The 17,974-nt window shown below is 43.8% G+C and overlaps 1 protein-coding gene across 4 annotated transcripts in view; it reads right to left on the bottom strand.

Annotated features, from left to right (window-relative positions):
• Positions 1-565: 565 nt before the first annotated feature.
• Positions 566-17,974, bottom strand: part of UNK (unk zinc finger) — an 890,253-nt gene continuing 872,844 nt past the window's right edge. For all 4 annotated transcript variants that reach the window (XM_069200175.1, XM_069200176.1, XM_069200178.1 and 1 more), the window contains exon 16: positions 566-2,210. In XM_069200175.1, coding sequence (XP_069056276.1) covers positions 2,055-2,210 — 156 coding nt within the window. In that variant the 3' untranslated portion in view covers positions 566-2,054. The remainder of the gene's footprint in view (positions 2,211-17,974) is intronic.

The raw sequence follows: 17,974 nt of genomic DNA, 5'->3' as shown, positions 1-17,974 counted from the left end.
TTGTACTTTTGTAATTTCACTGCACAACACAGGCCTGGACTGAGTGGTTACTCTTTTAGGACTTTTCGGGATCCTATACAAAAGTGGAGATATTTAGTGTTTATGAATGTTAGTATGTTTCCACGAGGGGAAAAAGGAGAGTATTTGGAAATGTTTCGTAAAACAAAACACATAAAGGGATATTATGGAGAAGGTTTTAGTCTCAAAAAGGCATCTTGGGCAAAGCAATGCTGAATTCTTTCCAGTCTCCAATTTCCTGACATCTACAGATGATATCTTCTCTCTCTCCATTTAGCTGTCTCTGGTTTCCAACCACGCGGTGCAGATCATGCTCAATGATTTTAGCTTCTCAGTATTAGCTACTCTCCTGCATACCACATCATTCATACAAATGCAAATTCAGTTGAAAATACTTAAATTAGCTGTCAATGAACTCTATGACTCTGTGGCAGAAACCAGGAGTAGAAACAGACTAGAACACAGAATAAATAGGTAGCAAGGGGAGGATTGTCCTTGGAGAATCCAAGGACTGTAGTTTGTACAAAGTCTGCAGCCAGATCTCCCCTTACAATAAAAAAATGATTTATTATTTCTATACACATGATTTTAAAACTACTTTAATCTTTCCCAGTGTTCTCATTTAACAAGAACGATGCACAGGGATGATTTGCTCTGATTACTCTTAAATTTAAGATGAGTGAAAAAGCTAAGTGTTCACATAATTTAGCACAGGCAGCAATGGGCATTGTTTCATTATCTCTAAACATGGGCAATGCCTCACATACACTGCCACCATGCCTGGGGTTGATGCACGTTTGGGAAGGTAATAACACTAAAGTCATTGAAGGTTTCATGGGGGAGAGACACCGATTACGTATATGGGAGAAGTGAGCTTTTAATGTGATTTTTTTAAAAAAAATTTAGAGGCTGCTGCTAAAGCAAGTGAGTCCCTCAAGATGAGCGTGAGAGGTGCAAGACCCCATGGGACTACATAGAGTACCAGGCTTTACCACCACATATCTATTACATTTGGACCTACTAGAAGGATCGGGTCTAAACCAAAGCACAGTCCTGTAATCCCAGGACTGAAAGGGAGAAAGTGTAATGTAATTGTAAGCTTATGGTAGCAATACTTTTAAAATATTTCAGAAAATAAATGTTCTCAGCTCTGCTAATTGCAGGTTTTGTGCTGTCTTGTTTCTTAGGAATTGTTTGCACAATGCGATTCAAATGTATGTGCATGTAGTCTCTTCTGCAATAAAATGTGTGCAAGTTGAAACACTGACACGGCTACAATGAATACAAATCCTTACAGGAGGTCCATCTAAAACTGTTCACAATAGTGTTCATAATTATCATGGATTGGACTGGTACAATAACAGATACCCCAAACATTACAGACCTCACCACATTTGATTGAGATCTTGGCTTGGCACTTTCAAAACTGTCACATTTCTATTTTCCAAATGAAGCAATATACACAGTAGCCAGATGGGAAGAGAATCACCAATGTTCTACCATCGAGATTGCTTTGACCATGGTTCAGAACTGCTTCACGTAAATTCAAATACCTCATGGCTTGTCATTATGCACAGCTCTAGTTCCTTGCAGTGGTGAGGTCACTTTTTTCAGGCCTTCTGTGAATGGGCACTTAATGGTACTGCCCAGAAGAACCACCCAAAGTCAACGTATCATTACCTTTACGAAGAAAGCAAGAAATTATTTTACACCATAAGGAACATCTCCCAGGATTATGTACTTATTCCATCCGTTATTCTGGAAAACATATCAAATGGTTCTTTTAATGGGAGTAACCACTCCATAGCTTGTGATACAAGCAATCATGATTTCATTGGTCTGAAGGCCAGTCACTACTTCAATTATAGTTTCCTAATGTTGCAGAGTAAGTATGTTAAAAGGGGCCTTCTCAGGCAATGAAGAATGGAGCTATTTAAAAAAAAGTGCATGCCCACAAAGGGTCCTCTGTATATATGTACAAATATAAATTGCATTAAGAGCTGTCCTTTATGTGGTGTTCTGGATGTTCCCAGGGGTCATGACTGGGCAGCATGTGGCCGGTTGGGGCTGCAGATAGGGCAGTCACTGTCCTCGGCACACTGGTCACATAGCACGGCATGCTGGCAGGGTAGCACCACACGGTTCTGTTCCTGACACTTAAGACACTTCACGGACTGCATCTGGAACACTGCCTGAGGGAGAAGAGAAAGATGAAATCAAAACTTCTGCTAGATTCAATAGTAAAAGGAGAAAAGGGCAGAGTCAGGGTGTGTCCTGGGTATTAAAAAACAGAAAGAAGGGGCTGAAGAGAGATTAAGAGAGAGCAATGAGGAAAGACATGGAACTGGGTACATGAAAGCCTACCACAGGTATGTGCAAAACAGAAAAGTTAGACCTGGGTTCTACCTGGAAAAAAGTCAGTGTAAAAGGGACATTGGAAGATCCAAGTTTGACTGAGCAACACGGAGTAGCACATTACAAGTATGCTAGTATTGAGCATGGTATATGGGAACTACAAATGATGCAGGTATCAGTAATTCCTGGGAGAGGGGGAATTACCTCACATTACAAGGTAAGGTGGAAATAACGAGGCCATTGGTGTTTCCGTAACTATTTACATGTTTGGCACCATTTTTACCCTGATTTTCAAGAATATATTTTTCATGCTTTCAGCAGTTGACGTGTTATGGTGAAAACGTTAGGAGCCAGTGTCTTCCCATGGATTCTGCAACCTCTCTAGGGCAGTTAACACCTTTTTACCAGAACCATCAGGATTATTGGGGCACTCAAAATTAGGACCTCACAGATAAAAAAAAAGGGTCCAACCGGGAAAAAGAAAGAGAAATGGGTAGGATACAAGGTCAAACTCAGCCTTAAAAGGCTTCAGCAACATGAAGAGAACCTTAAAAAAAAAAAAAAAATAGGAAAAGGAGCCTAAAGAAATGCAAACACACATTAAGCAAAAAAGATGTTCAACCATTATTTTATTGTATGAATGTGTGTGTAAGCATGCTCACACAATGCTTCAAAAAGCAAATTAACTTTTTTTAAATTGATGTTCTACTAACCCCTATCAATGTAATGTTATTTTGCTCAATATCGTGCCAGTTACACTGCACTGTGCCAGCTCTCATTACAAAGCAACATGAAAGCAGTCCTTTCAGAAAGCTACTTCAGATCTGCTGTTTTAGATCTTGTACTCTCGCATCTGGCTGATGCAAACAACCTGAGCCATTCTCTGTAGCTACAGTTAGGGCTGAGTTTTCACTGAAAGGGCAATATCTGCTTTGCTTTTAACTTTGGTGCATCTACAAAAAGACCTTCCAATCTAATAGGAAAAGAGGCTACATTTTGGCATGCCAAGTTCTAAACAGACACCGGAGGAGGTGGGTATAGTATTAAGGGGTGGTTTAACAAATGAGATATACCCCTTAAACTCGCATATAACCATTACTACTCCAGTACAGCAAAAACTACTGATGAATAAAATTACAGAAAGAAAATGAGTTACTTACCTGTAACTGCAGTTCTCCAGTATTGGTAACTTTCATAGATTCATATTCTTGCATCATTTCCCATCATCGAAGTGGGAGTCCCAAGGTATCATTAAATAGCAGTGTGGAGAAATTGTACACATAAGAATGTTAAAGTGCATTCACTTTCACAGCTCATTTACATCATTAGAAAGGACCTGAAGTCTAGCCAATCAGGTGACAGCACCCTTCGGAGCCCTCACCACAGAAGCTCCAGTATCTCAGATTTTCAAGCACAAGTGAGATATATAAAAGAAGACATAAGGGGAGCCTCTATTGGGAGGAGGGTGGTTCACATATGAATCTATGAACGATATCAATAATGAAGAACTGCAGTTACAGTAACTCATGTTCTTCTCCAGTATTGGATCTTTCATAGATTCACATGCTTGAATCAGAATAGCAGGCAGTTATTGAAATTATACATTCTGTGACATTATTACCCTTGTGGATAGTGGGTTGTAAAAATAATACACATATCTAAATGCATAAATATAGCATACAATATTTATCAAGTATAAGTAGCATTCAAAGTAACAGAGGATTACCTTACTGAAAGAGGTGTCATAACACTGCCTGTCCAACTGCTGCATCACTGCGCTGTGCTGAATCCAGGCAATAGTGCTGCATAAAGGTGTGGACGCTTTCCATGTTGCAGCACAACAAATCTTTTCCAGAGAAACATCTGCAAACAGGGAAGCTGGCATGGAAACTGCCCTTGTAGAGTAATGCCTTTGCTTTCGTGGAGAGCTGTTTGCCCGCTTTGGAGTGGTAGAACTATATTGTTGTAGAAACTCACTTTGTGATGGTTGTCTTCGTAACTGGAGTGCCTTGTCTAGTCTGTCCAGAAGCAATCATCTCGCTCACTCTTCTAGCGGATGTGAGCGCCACAGTATAGCTACTTTCTACATGAGAAATCTCAGATCTGCTTTGTGAATGGGTTTGAACAGAGGTTTGATAAGTTGAGAGAGAACCACATTTAAGTGACATTCCAATGGAGGCGCTTGTACTGGACGGTAAACCCTGAACAATCCCTTCATGAATTCTTTGATTATCCTTGTGAAACACAAGAGAGATTGTGTTTAGCACCTATATCTAGATATTGCAGCACAATGTACCTTCATAGACGCATGAACCAAATCTGAATGAGCCAGAGAGGGAAAATAAGGCAAGATCTGCTCCGGTGATGCCTCCAACAGATGCAAATTGGATTGTTGACACCACAGGCAGAATCTCTTCCATTTCAATCTGTACGTCTTGTTAGTGGAATCCACTCTTGTGAGCATATCCCTGCATTCTTGAGCAATAGTCACATCCAGGAATTCAGGAGTCAAACATATTTGGAGCAAGCCTGGGTCAGGATGTAGAACCTGGCTCTGGTTTATCGTTAGCACTGTTTGGATGGTCTGAAGGCAAATGGGAAGAGATTCTGACAGGAGGAGAATCTCCGTGAACCAGTTTTGCCTGGCCACCTGGAAGCGGTCAGGATCAAATGACACCTCTCAACTTTCATCTTGTTGAGAACTTTCGGTATCCTGGGGATGGGGAAAGCGTATGCATAGATCCAGGACCATCTTATCAAAAAGGCATTCCCTGACGACCTTGGGAGTGGGTGCCAACCGGAGAAGAATCAGCATTTGTTGTTCTCTTCCATTGCAAAGAGATCCAATGCTGGTTAGCCCCAGAGCTAAAATAGTCTGAGGAGTTCCGTCTGGTTTAGTTTCCATTCATGGAAGCTGTGCAGGGATTTGCTGAGCTACTCCACCAAGATGTTGCTTGGTCCTGATACATGCTCAGCTTTCAAAGTGATGCTGTGTGTTGCTAGCCAGTGCCATAGCTCCTGCGCTTCCCGAGTGAACGCCAGCGACCTTGTACCTCCTAGATTTGTTGACGTAGTGCATGCTGGTCGTATTGTCTGTATGCACCAGCACTGAAGAACCTACTCTGCAAGGTTAAAAAGCTTGAAGGGTGAGATAGATAGCCTTGAGTTCCACACAGTTTAAATGCATTGAACGTTTGGATGGTAGACCACCTCCTTTGAATTTGCAGGTCCTGTTGAAGTACACCTCAGCCTGTCAGAGACGCGTTCGTTGTTATGACAGTCAGTTATTAGAGGCAAAAACGTGAGGCCTTCGAGAAATGAGAGGTCTGGCACCACCAAATTAGTGCATAGACCATCTTTGGTGTGATATTGATGAGCTCTTTCAAAGACCCTTCTTTCTGAATCCACTGTTGTTGTGGCTCCACCTGCAAAGGTTTCATTTTTCAGGCATGCTAGAAGTATTAAATTGATTGTGAATGACATTATTCCAAGCAATAATCTGTAAAGACACACTGAGATGCACTTTCTTCTGGAGACCTTGAGAGCTAGCTGACTTAGGGGCTGATTTAGATAATGCAGGAGGGGTTACTCCGTCAAGAAATCTAAATCCCATTATATCAAATGGGATTTAGATTTCATAGGACGGGATGTCTGTCACTATTGTGACAAAGTAACCCCTCCACCAATATCTAAATCAAACCCTTAGTTTCTGTGTCTTTCTTGGGAAAGAAACGCTTTGTCCTGTATGGTATCTGAGGTGGAACCCAAAAAACGTTATAGTTTCTTTTGGAACAGTGGATGATTTCTGATTGTTCACTGTGACACCCAGTTTGTGAAACAATGAAACACAAGCCTCTGTTGCTTTGGAAGCCTGCTAAGTTGTCTGGCATTTTGCAGCCAGTTGTCCAGGTAGGGGAATACCTAGTGACCTCCTTTTTTAAGAGCGGCTACAACTGAGGCCAGGCATTTGGTGAAAATGCAGAAAGCTGATTTGAAGTGAATAGGACGACTCTCAACTGGTAATGGGTGCCTGCTATGGTAAAGCAAAGGTACTTGTGATGCTTGGGATGTGAAAATATGCATCTGGCAAGTTGAGAGTTGTCATATAATCCTCAAAGTTCAGGAGATGCAGGATGTCGGATAGAGTGACCATGCAGAAGGATTGTTTCCATAGAAATTTGTTGAGCTTCCCAAGGTGTAGGATGGGTCTCCATTCCCCTGCTTTTTCTTGATGAGGAAAAAAAGGAGTAAAAACCAGTGCCCTCCTGGGAAAAAGGAACTTGTTCAATTGCTCCCTTGGCAAGCATAATGAGGGCTTCTTTCCTCAATAGGTGAAGATGCCTGGGGTGAGCTTCCCTTGGTAGGATGTTTGGCGGTGATTAACTCCAGGGTATGACTATAGCTGACAAGATCTAATACCCATTTGTCTGTAGTTATTTTCCAACACTGGTGGAGGTGGTTTGAAATGTTCACACCCATGGGACAGGGAGAAATGGGGTAGCTGGCACCAGATCGAGGTCACTGCTTTCGGTTGATGTACCAGTACTGGGTGGGCTGCTTTCATTGAGCACTTCGTTTTGTGTAGGCAGCTGATGGTGGCTAACAGTATGGTTGCTGTTGGTAGGTAGACCTATACTGAGGTTGAAAGGGCTGGTATTGATGGCAGCATTGGTATCCTCCTCTGTAGGTAGAAAAACCTCTACTACGTTCTCCTCAAAAGGGTAATCTTCTAAATTGCAGGGTGCCTAAGGATTATGCAGTGTCTGTGTCAGTTTTGACGGCTAGTAAAACATTGTCTATGTGCTTTACAGTAACTTCCTATCGTATGCTATATCTAGAATCTTGGACTGTACTTCTGGCCCGAAGGATACTGATTCCACCCAGCTATGCCATTATAAAACTGCTGCTCCGGCCAACTGACGGAAGCCAGAGGAAGCTATATCCATTGCGCAGTCAATTATTTCAGAAGACTGTGCTCTCCCTCTTGCAAGATATACCTTGCTTCTGACTTCCTGTCTTCAGGCACTAGCTCTATCAGAATGCTGATGTCTGACCTCATCTGCCTATCATAACGGCCTAAGATGGTGAAGGAATTGGCAGCACAAACTGTTATGGCAGACATGGTTGAGAATCGCTTTCTAATGTTATTTAAGATCCAGCCTTCTTTGTCCAGCAGAGGTGAGATGGTAGTAGAAGGATTTATTTAACAACAGTGTGCCACTTGGGAGAGCACCAAATCAGCCTTTGAATGTCCTTTTAGGCAAGCAGAGGAATTCTCTGGGGCTTTGTACTTCTTACCTATAAGTGGTACAACCGTTGCTACTGTGGCTGGGTTTCTCAATAGCTTGATCCCTACTTCCCATATGTAAACTATTATTGGGATGGCACTAATAGACTTCAGCATCTGTTTCTTAACCCCTTCGCTGACAGGCCTTTTCCCCCCTCAGGTGCCAGGCCTTTTGATTTTTGGCTATTTGGAGCAGTTCAAGCTTAGGCCCTCATAACTTTTAGGCCACATAAGCTACCAACGCCAAATTTGAGTCCTTTTTTTCCAACATCCTAGGGATTCTAGAGGTACCCAGAGTTTGTGGGTTCCCCTAGAGGAGACTAAGAAATTAGAAAAAATACAGCAAAAAAAAAGAAAATGGGAAAAAGGGCTGCAGAAGGCTTGTGTTTTTTTCAATGATAATAGCATCAACAAAGGGTTTGTGGTGCTAAAATCACCAGCTTCCCAACTTTCAGGAACAGGCAGACTTGAATCAGGAAACCCAATTTTTCCACACAATTTTGGCATTTTATTGGGACATCCCCCATTTTTACGATTTGATTTGTGCTTTCAGCCTCCTTCCAGTTAGTGACAAAAATGGGTGTGAAACCTATGCTGGATCCTGGAAAGCTAATCATTTCTGAAAAGTAGACAAAATTCGGAATTCAGCAAGAGGTAATTTGTGTACATCTTACAAGGGTTTCCTACAGAAAATAACAGCTGAAATGAGCAAATATTGAAATTGAGGTGAAAAAAGCCATTTTTCTACATGTTTTACTCTGTAACTTTTTCATGCGATGATAGATTTTCAAAAGTGATATACTAGTATGTCTGCTGGACTCTTCTGGTTGCGGGGATATACATGGCTTGTAGGTTCACCAAGAACCCTAGGTACCCAGAGCCAATAAAGAAGATGCACCTTGCAATGGGTTTTCATCGTATACTGGGTATACAGCAATTAATTTGGTGAAATATAAAGAGTGAAAAATAGGTAGCAAAGGAAACCTATGTATTTTCAAAATGGGCACAAGATAAGGTGTTGAGAAGCAGTGGTTATTTGCACATCTCTGAATTCCAGGGTGCCCATAAGAGCATGTGAGTTACAGGGAATTTCTCGAATAGACGTCTTTTTTTTTACACAGAGTCTTACATTTGAAAGGAAAAAATGTAGAGAACGACAAGGGGTAATAACACTTGTTCTGCTATTCTGTGTTCCCCCACGTCTCCTGATAAAAATGGTACCTCACTTGCGTGGGTAGGCCTAATGCCCGCGATAGGAAATGCAACACAGACACGTCAATTTTTTTACATTGAAATCTGACGTGTTTTGGGTAAAGTGCCTAGCTGTGCATTTTCACCAGTTTCTGTTACCAAGAATCCTTTGCAAACTTCAAAATTTGGCAAAATAAATAACACTTTTTCCTCACATTTCGGTGACAGTAAGTTCTGAAATCTTAGAAGAGCCACAAATTTCTTTCCACCTAGCATTCCCCCAAGTCTCCCGATAAAAATAGTGCCTCAAATATGTGGGTAGGCCTAGTGCCCCCAACAGGAAATGCCCCAAAACACAACGTGGACACATCACATTTTCCCAACGAAAATTGACCTTTTTTTTTTTTTTTTGCAAAGTGCCTAGCTGTGGATTTTGGCCTCTAGCTCAGCCGGCACCTAGGGAAACCTAGCAAACCTGGATATTTCTGAAAACTAGTTTTTGCGGGGGTGGGAGGAACCTGCCTTTTTTGTCCTGAGCTCAGCTGCCATCTAGGGAAACCTACCAAACCCAAACATTTCTGAAAACTAGACACCAAGGGAGTCCAGGGAGGTGTGACTTGCGTGGATCCCCCAGTGTTTTCTTATCCAGAATCCTCAGCAAACCTCAAATTTAGCTAAAAAAAATATAATATTTTACCCCCATTTATGTGTGGGATCACCACACCGGCACAAATTTCCTACCACCTAACGTTCCCCTCAGTCTCCCGGTAAAAATGATACCTCACTTGTGTAGGTGGGCCACGTGCCCGAGACATGGAAGAGCCAAAAACTTGTTGAAAATGAGGGGGAACCAAAGTGGGCACAAAGAGGCAGTTTTGAAAAAAAAAAAAGTTTTTAGGCTGACAAGTGGGGCAGCATTTTTATCGGTAGAGATGCGACAATGCTGGGAGGTAGGAGTTTTGTGGATTTCTGCAGATTCCGGAAGGTTCCATCACAAAAATGTGGGAAAAATGTGTGATTTAAAGAAAAGTTGGAGGTTTGCAAGGTATTGTGGGTATGAAAATGATGCAGGTGCATTTGAAGCACACCACCCAGGACCCACACAGATGTTTAGTTTTCAGATTTGTCTAGGTCTCGTAGATTTTTCTAGATGGCAGCATCCCAAAGTCCAAAAAGTTCAGCCCTCACCATTCCAAGTGGGGCGATTTTGAGAGTTAGACAAGCTCTCATGGCCCAAATGTTAAACCAAAACCCAAAATAATCAAATGTCCTCTTGCTTGCCATGGGATAAGATGTTTTAGTATGCGAGGGAGAGCGGAAAGACTGTTACCCCATTCAGTTGGGGTGGGGGCATAACCATCCCCATACTGGTTGGTAGCCACCACCCCACAATTTTTTTTTTAATTCTCTGGCATCTAGTAGGCTTTCTGAACCGGGGAGTTGATCGAGGGTAATTGTCCCAACTGCTCACCGATGGGCAGAACAACTTTGCCCCCATTTATTTGGGGTAGGGGTATGGCCATTCCCCCACCCTCTTTTTTAGAAAAAAAATCTTCCCTGGTGTCTGGTGGGCTTTCTGCTCCCCTGGGGTCAGACGAGCCTTACAAAAATAGGCCAATCTGCGCCCAAAGGGGGCAGAAATGGCCAACAGTAATGTGCCCCAATAGGGAGCGACCTTTGCCCAAGGGGCTGCCCCCTCAAACAAAACACACACCAATCCCTGGTGCCTAAGTGGTTTCTGCATCAGCGCCGCAGCCAAGGACGTAAATGGTAAGTCCATGGCGGGGAAGGGGTTAAAGTCATATAGGAAGCAGTCTGACTGCTCAATGATATGGTTAAATCAAATCTTGCTTTCACCTGCTCCATTAAATTATGAAAAACCCTGATGTCTTCTGGGGGAGAGTAAGCAGGATGAGGTGTTGGCGGTGATGGAGTAGGGAGCAGATAATCATTCCATTTATCACAGGGTGCGTGAGTATCCAGGATCTCAGCTTTGTCTTTGTCATTTTATGACGTTTGATATTCCTTTGAAGATGCTGCTATATTGGAAGCAAGTGTCATCCTTGGAGTTATTGGTGGAGAAATAGGTCTTGGTGTTGCCGGAGATGCAGTAGATGCTGGTGGAGGAGGAGCCACTGGTTGATCGTGCAGAAGTTCCGGAAACCTTCTACAGTAATCCTGCAGCATGGCCTGTAAGTCCTGAAAGAGTGACAGAGGTACCTGAACAACACTCTGTCTAGGTGTTGGTTCAGGGTAGTCTTGGTAGTACTGCAAATGTCTTTGCTTGGCTTGTGGATTATAGTAGCAGCCATAATATGGCCCTTCTTCCTCATGGTCGTGGTATTTTACCTACAGTTCTGATGGGCTAGCTGGTCCAAAAGGGCCTTCATCTTCTCATTCCTCTAGATCCAGCAGATAGCTTGGATGATATGGTGAGACCTTGCTTACAGAAGTATCCTGAGGCCTTAAGAATGTCTTAGACATTTTTACCATCGTCATCCAGGTAATAGTGGAAGAGGTCGTCGGCGAGGACGTCGTCAATGGTGGTATCGTCAACGGCTGTGAAGTACTCATTAACAGAGTCTTTGGCAACGAGAAAATCATTGACGGGTTTGGAGTCGACAGATATGGTTGCAGTTGTCATCAATGGTCATGTGGAAGAGACGGAGGTGACTGTCATTGTAGTGGTTGTCGACAACAGTGCCACTGATGATGAAGTTGTCATTGACGGTGTTCTTGAACGATTTCCAGGCCTCATAGTCGACCAGTCTGAGGAGGAGGTGTGGGCAATCTCCAGCCCTGGTAGATGGCATGCTAAGCTCAGAGAACGCAGTTTGTGAGGAGAATTTAGGCATTTTCTCTTTCTGTGTAGATCTTCAACATTATGGGAAACCCCAAGGGCCTTCCTGCTTTCCTCAGAGGTCTCCTGGTCATGGGACCTTTCACTTTTGTGGGACCTAGCAGAGATGTCACTATCTTCCTCTGGGTATCTAGGTTTGTGCGTCTTGGCTTTTTGTAGTCATAACAGTAGGCTCCGCTCCCTGTCCTTCAAGATTTTGGACACAAAATGCAGTAGACTTTGTGTTGGGGGTAGAAGCAGTCCTTATGTGGGTCTTTTCTTCTCACATCTTGCAGGATCTGAAGACAAATTGTTCTGATGTATCAGATATTATGAAGTGTTGGTTGAAAATTTACAGAAGCTGGAATGAAGAAAAATGAGCAGAACTCAGGAAGACTCCCTTTACAAGACATGTGGTACAAAATCTGAGAGATTGGAGCTTCCCTGGCGAGGGTGCTAAACAGTGCTGTTGCTGATCGGATGGATGTCAGGTCTTTTCTAATGATGTGAATACAGTGTGAAAGTGAATGCACTTTACCACTGTCTTATTTGTAAAATTTCTCCATACTGTTATTTAACAATACCATGGGACTTGCAATTCAACGGCGGGGAATGATTTTTGGATCTGAATCTATGAAAGATTCAATACTGGAGAACAAGAATTTTACTAACAGGTGTGCGTTTGATGTAAATCTGTTCAGGAGAATTGAGCATTACAAGAAAAAGGACCTAGGCAGGCTCCACGACTGAAACAGCAGAGCTAACTTGACCATTATATCTCAGAGAATCTGCAAACAATTAATATAAAGACACACCAATGGGAAAGGGAGCTTTTCTCTAATGTGGATTTGTGGATCTACAAAATCCGCATGTTCTTATTGGCTGGCTATCTCAGAAAAATGAGGGCTGCACCCACCATTACCCACATGATTAACTGAGCACTGTAATGCAGGGGGGGAAAATGGCCACAAAAGGGCGGGGGAACAAACCCTAATGACAAGCACAACATGAGAGACAGTGATTAATAATTAACATTTTCTTCGACTGAGCCAAACTTTATGCATCTTTTCTTAAGCCTCTAATCTGTCTTTATACTCCTAGATTGGTAGAGCTTCAAAGAGGCTCCAAAGCCCTGAGACTACTGAGCGGATTCTTGTCTGGGTCTTCCTTCCAATCCGGTTTAATTTGAGAATTAGTCACTGTAGGAAAGTAGCACCTTTCTGACATAGTTACTCCAACTTTTTGCCTGGTGTCAGTATGTTCAGTCTGTAGTACACAGGGATCCTGCTAGCCAGGACCCCAGTGTCTATGTTGTCTCCCCTAAATTTAGCTGGTAAGTAACCTTTACACCCTACAATTGGCATACTGGTGCACCCATGTAAGTCCCGAGTATATGGTACTTAGGTACCCAGGGCATTGGTACATTATGGGTCCCCCATTGGCTGCAGCATGTATTGTGCCACCCCTGGGAGCACATGCACACTGTGACTACAGGCCTGCTATTGCAACCTGTGTGAAATGATGCATGCACCTTTCACCCCAAATGTAAGGTTTACCTTATACCACGGTCACAGCACTCAACCCAATAAGTCACCCCTAAGGTAGGCCCTTTAGCCTAAGCGAAGGGTGCATGGTTCTAAGTGTGAGAGCAACCCTGCATGAGCAGTGGTGCCCCTACAAGCCCCAGAGTCTATTTTCTGGGCCTTATAAGTGCAGGGAAGCAACCTTAAGGTATATAGTGGACACTGGTCAACACGAGATGTCCCACTACATAATGGCTTCACTGAACCTAGTCATGTTTGGTATAAAACATGTTGGAATCAAGCAACCACACTGATTCTAGTGCTAGTTGCATGATACCATATACTCTGGGGGTTTCCTAGGGGATCCCCCATGTCTGCCTGTACAGCCTTGCAGGTCTGCATGCCATCCTGTGCTGCTACCGACCCCAGACACTGTTCTGCCCTCCTGCTACTAAGCCGAACTCAGCCAGGGGAAGGCAGAAGAGAGGGTTTCCTGTAGAGGAGAGGTGTTACCACAAAAAGAAAAAGAAAAAAGGGAGCACACTGCCTCACACTCCAGCAAAAAGTTAGCCCCAATGCATCATGGTAAATCCAGTCACTTTGTTTTGTGTTGAAAAAGTAATCAAAAGTCTTTCACCTAAGTAGGTGCAGCAAGTGCTGTGTATCTCTGGACATGTGTTTCTAGGTTTAGCCCATCATCAGCAGAGAGCAGCCAAAGTCTGTCACCTCTCCTTAGAAACAGCTGTCTCTGTGTGTGGGGGGTGGGTGCCTCTGAGCGCCACCAGACTGCTTTGAAGGGCACATTTGGTGCCATCCTTGCATAAACCGGTTTACTCCAGTACAGGAGCCCCCGGCTCCAACTCTGGTGTGAAACCACACAAAGGACAGGGGAGTGACAACCCCCCTATCCAGCTCCTTCACTAGGGAGGTGCCCAGAGCTCTGCCAGGTGGCCACTTGATTCTGCCATCTTAGAAATAAGATGAGCAGAGGTCTCTTGGAGCATCTGACTGGTCAGTCCAGTGGGGTGAAGTCCCTGAACCCCTCCCCAGATAGGTGGGTCCTTGCAATTAGTGTCCAACCCCCTTCCTGGGTTACTTAAGGGCTCCCGTGAGGGTGGGACCCTAGATTCGTCTCTGGATTTATCTCTGGAACTGTCTAAAGACACTTTTGCAACCTGGACACTGGAACCGCTGCTGGACTTCGTCGGGACCAAAGATAAGACTGCACCTAGTAGGAAGGCTCTTACTGCAACTTTGTCCCTGTGCACTGCAAGGACTCTGCAACTTCCAAGGTAACGCATCCTCCAGCAAGGACAATGCCTGCACTTTGAAAAGCAAGAAGTAATCTCCCTTGGAGTGAAAGAGTGACTCCCCTGCATCAGCAGGTACCTCAATGTCGACGACCCATTTGTGAATGCTGCTGTCCCACGGATTCCCCAAGACTCTACAACACAGATGGTGGTTCTGTGGCCCTCCAGAGGTTTGACCTGTCTTCTTTGCAATTGAGAAGTCAGAAGTCCCTCGCTGGAGCTGCCTAGCTGGAACCCCTGTGCACTGAGTCTGTTTGTCGCTGCCAAGGATTGTTGGCTCTTCAGTCCGAAGACTTCCTAGCTCCAGGAAACCCCCTCCTCAAGCACTGCACAGCTCCAAGTACAACTTCCTCTCTGCAACTCCTGCAACATGGGCACCCCCCTTTGTTGTGCTGCTGAGGCCTCCCTCCGACTCCCTGTACCTGCTGCCAGAGGGACCTGCTTGGCGCTTCAACGACTCCTGCTTGCCAGGGTAGAGTCTCCTGGACCTTGCTGGCCCCCAAATTCTGCAACACTCTGTGCAACATTTTCTTGCATATGCCAAGGCTTATTGGGGGTTCTGCTGACCACTTACCTCTCTGAAATCCGATGACTGGTGTGGGACAGCTGGTGGTCGACGCCAAGGATCCTCCTGCATTGCCTGGACTCCACAGCTGCACTTTTTCGATCACCATCCAACAGGGAAGCATATCCAAGAAGGGTGGGCATTGCCCCCCTGACCCGCCTGGGCAGCCCTCTGTGGTCTGGAATCTGTCCCCTCTTTCCTTAGGTCCTCTTCTTCTGGAATCCACACCTGGGCTCCTTCGACCTCGTCCACGGGTCATGACAGCAGTGGAATGACCAAGGTCCCCTTTGACTTCAATGGGAGATCCGACACAACTTCACCCCAATGCTCCTGGGCTTGCTGATGTAGGTACTCTGCTTATCCATGTATCCACCAGTGGGAGGGACTCGTGAACCTCCCTTGTCCCAGCGGGTTTCGCCAGGGTCCTCTGGGAAGGGTCCTAGAACATGAAAACTCCAACTGCAACGTCCTAATGTTATCCTATGGACACAATAGGGGTTACAATGCTGCACACGGGCACCTGGGGAACCCTAATTACTAGCTACTTATCTTTGGTGTTTTAGTGCTTCCCCAGTCCTAAGGGTCCTTGGCTGGTAGTCTGGGTTAGTAGCGACTTTCATATTCCATTTTTCTTTTTGCATATGGTTTGGTCCCCTTTCCCCCATAGGAGCCCATGTTATTGTATGCTTTTACTTACCTGTTTCTGGGTATATTTTTGTATGTTCATATCTCTGGTTAGGAGATATACCAAAGTTAGTTTAGTGTTTGTGTCATAATAAATAATACATTATTTTTCTAACACTGGTGTGGTTCTTTTCCATGTGTATATCACTGACTGACCTGTGTGATATCTGCAACTGCTTTACATTCTTCTGGATAAGGCTTAGCTGCTCTCCACAGGTACCCTTTGACAGTTCTGGTTATCTAGAACATCTCACACTCTCACTAAGGGCTGCCTGGACTCAGTACAGGGTGTCTCATGTATAGGTATACACTGTATACTGAGCCAGCCTTCTACCGTCACTTACCCTCGGTAATGCTCTTTCCTGGTGGATACCCTACCTAACCGCAGATTCATTGCCTTTTGAATATTCTACACGCCTCTGACAAGATCTGGGAGCTTTCAAGCAGCACTCCTGGGTGCTGGTAGGTGGTGTTCCCTATGTGTCTATGTTGCTCTGTTCTGAGTAGGGACAGCCTCAGATAAAAGTGTGTCCAGTTCATAGAACAGGGGGCAGGAGGTTCAGTGAGGAATCTGCAGTGAGAGTAACCACCAGTAAGGGTATTACGGAATGTAAGCAACCTGTTCTACTAATGGATACTTCTAACCACAAATTCCTCAACTTTTGAATAGATGCCAAAGCAGTACCTCCCAGATTATGCGTCTGTGCATTGGCTCAAACCGAAAAACCTTGTAGGACCGAGCCGACAAAGTGCTCCTCTCATTGAACCTTGCTGACCTGAGATTAGTGCTTCGTGAACATGTAAAGCAACACTCATTAAGCAGCTTGAGCTTGTCAGGGTAACACAAATAAAATCTCTTCACCATTGAGAAGCATATACATGACCAGCAGGTTCCCATGAACTGCTTTCAGGCCCATACACTTTCCAAACAATACAACAGTAAATTCGACCACTTATTGTTTTTGAGTCCAAATTGCTCTCGCCTCATAGTCTGATGACAATGACAATAGGTGATAGCACAATAGGTAATCTAGTTCTTTCTATCACAGGCTTCACCAAAGAAACACAAAAATAGGATGGACTTTTAAAGAGGCTATTACGTCTAATTTTAGGGCTACTGGATTAACTACCTTCCAGACTTTAAATGGCCCCATAAACATCAGCTGAAACTGGTTCCTTCCTTTCAAACACAAATATAGCCACACTAAATAATCAACTGCATAACCTCTTTCTGAGGTTCTGTTAATCAGCATATCTCTTATATCTTTCCTTAGCATGCTGCAAGTTTTCTTGTGCATTCTGATGTATTCTACTTAGGCGCTCCTGAAATTCGTGAGCTTCAGGGACAATCTGAGGCATATGAACTTAACAGTCTAACATTTTAGGGTGAAAACAGTACGTACAAAATGTAAACTTGGAGAGCCATAACACTTAATTCCAGTGTGAATTGTGATGTAATGATTGGCACCAAATGTATTGTTCCAAACACTGATTCACGGTGGCTGGACGACAAGCTTATTTCAAAACCCATAAATTCACATACAGCTTTCCAGAAATGGGAATCAAACTGAGAACCCCGGTCAGAAATAAGCACACATGGAACTCCATGTACGTGGACTACACTTTTCATGAAAACTTCAGCTATTCGTGTTAGCTGACTGGACTCCCTTCAATGGGATAAAATGTGCCATTTTAGTCAGGAGGTCTACAGTGACTAGGATTGTACAGAACCCTTCTGGGGTGTGTGGTAGCTTGACAATGAAGTTCACAGATACAGTATGCCATGGTTGGGGAGGAACTGGGATAAGTATCAATAACCCCACAGTTACAGCATGACCCTGCTTATTTGAAAGAGACAGTGCGAATAGCGATTTATTGTTGCGTGTCTCTCACCATAATGGGCCACCAAAAATGCCTGTGTAACAAGTCCGAAGTTCTTTTGTAACCTGGATGACCAGCTAGCTTGCTATTATGTTATGGTAGATAGCCTCCGCTTATGTAACATAACTGTTCTTTCTTATCACTGTTATTTTGTTTTAGTATTCTTTTGCCATTCTCTGTTTCTTGTTGTTATCATACCATTGTTAAAAAAAATCTGAGGTTGCTACCAGACCTAACATTTTTGTTGGTTTTATGTGGGAGGATCATCTCTTGTGGTTCATGACCTTAAAGTGTGTCTACATTTCCATTCTTTTTTCCTGG

Source organism: Pleurodeles waltl, chromosome 7 (assembly GCF_031143425.1).
Source record: "Pleurodeles waltl isolate 20211129_DDA chromosome 7, aPleWal1.hap1.20221129, whole genome shotgun sequence".
NCBI lineage: Eukaryota > Metazoa > Chordata > Amphibia > Caudata > Salamandridae > Pleurodeles > Pleurodeles waltl.
Note: the sequence above shows the minus strand (reverse complement) of the source record. Positions and strands in the feature narration are given on the sequence as shown.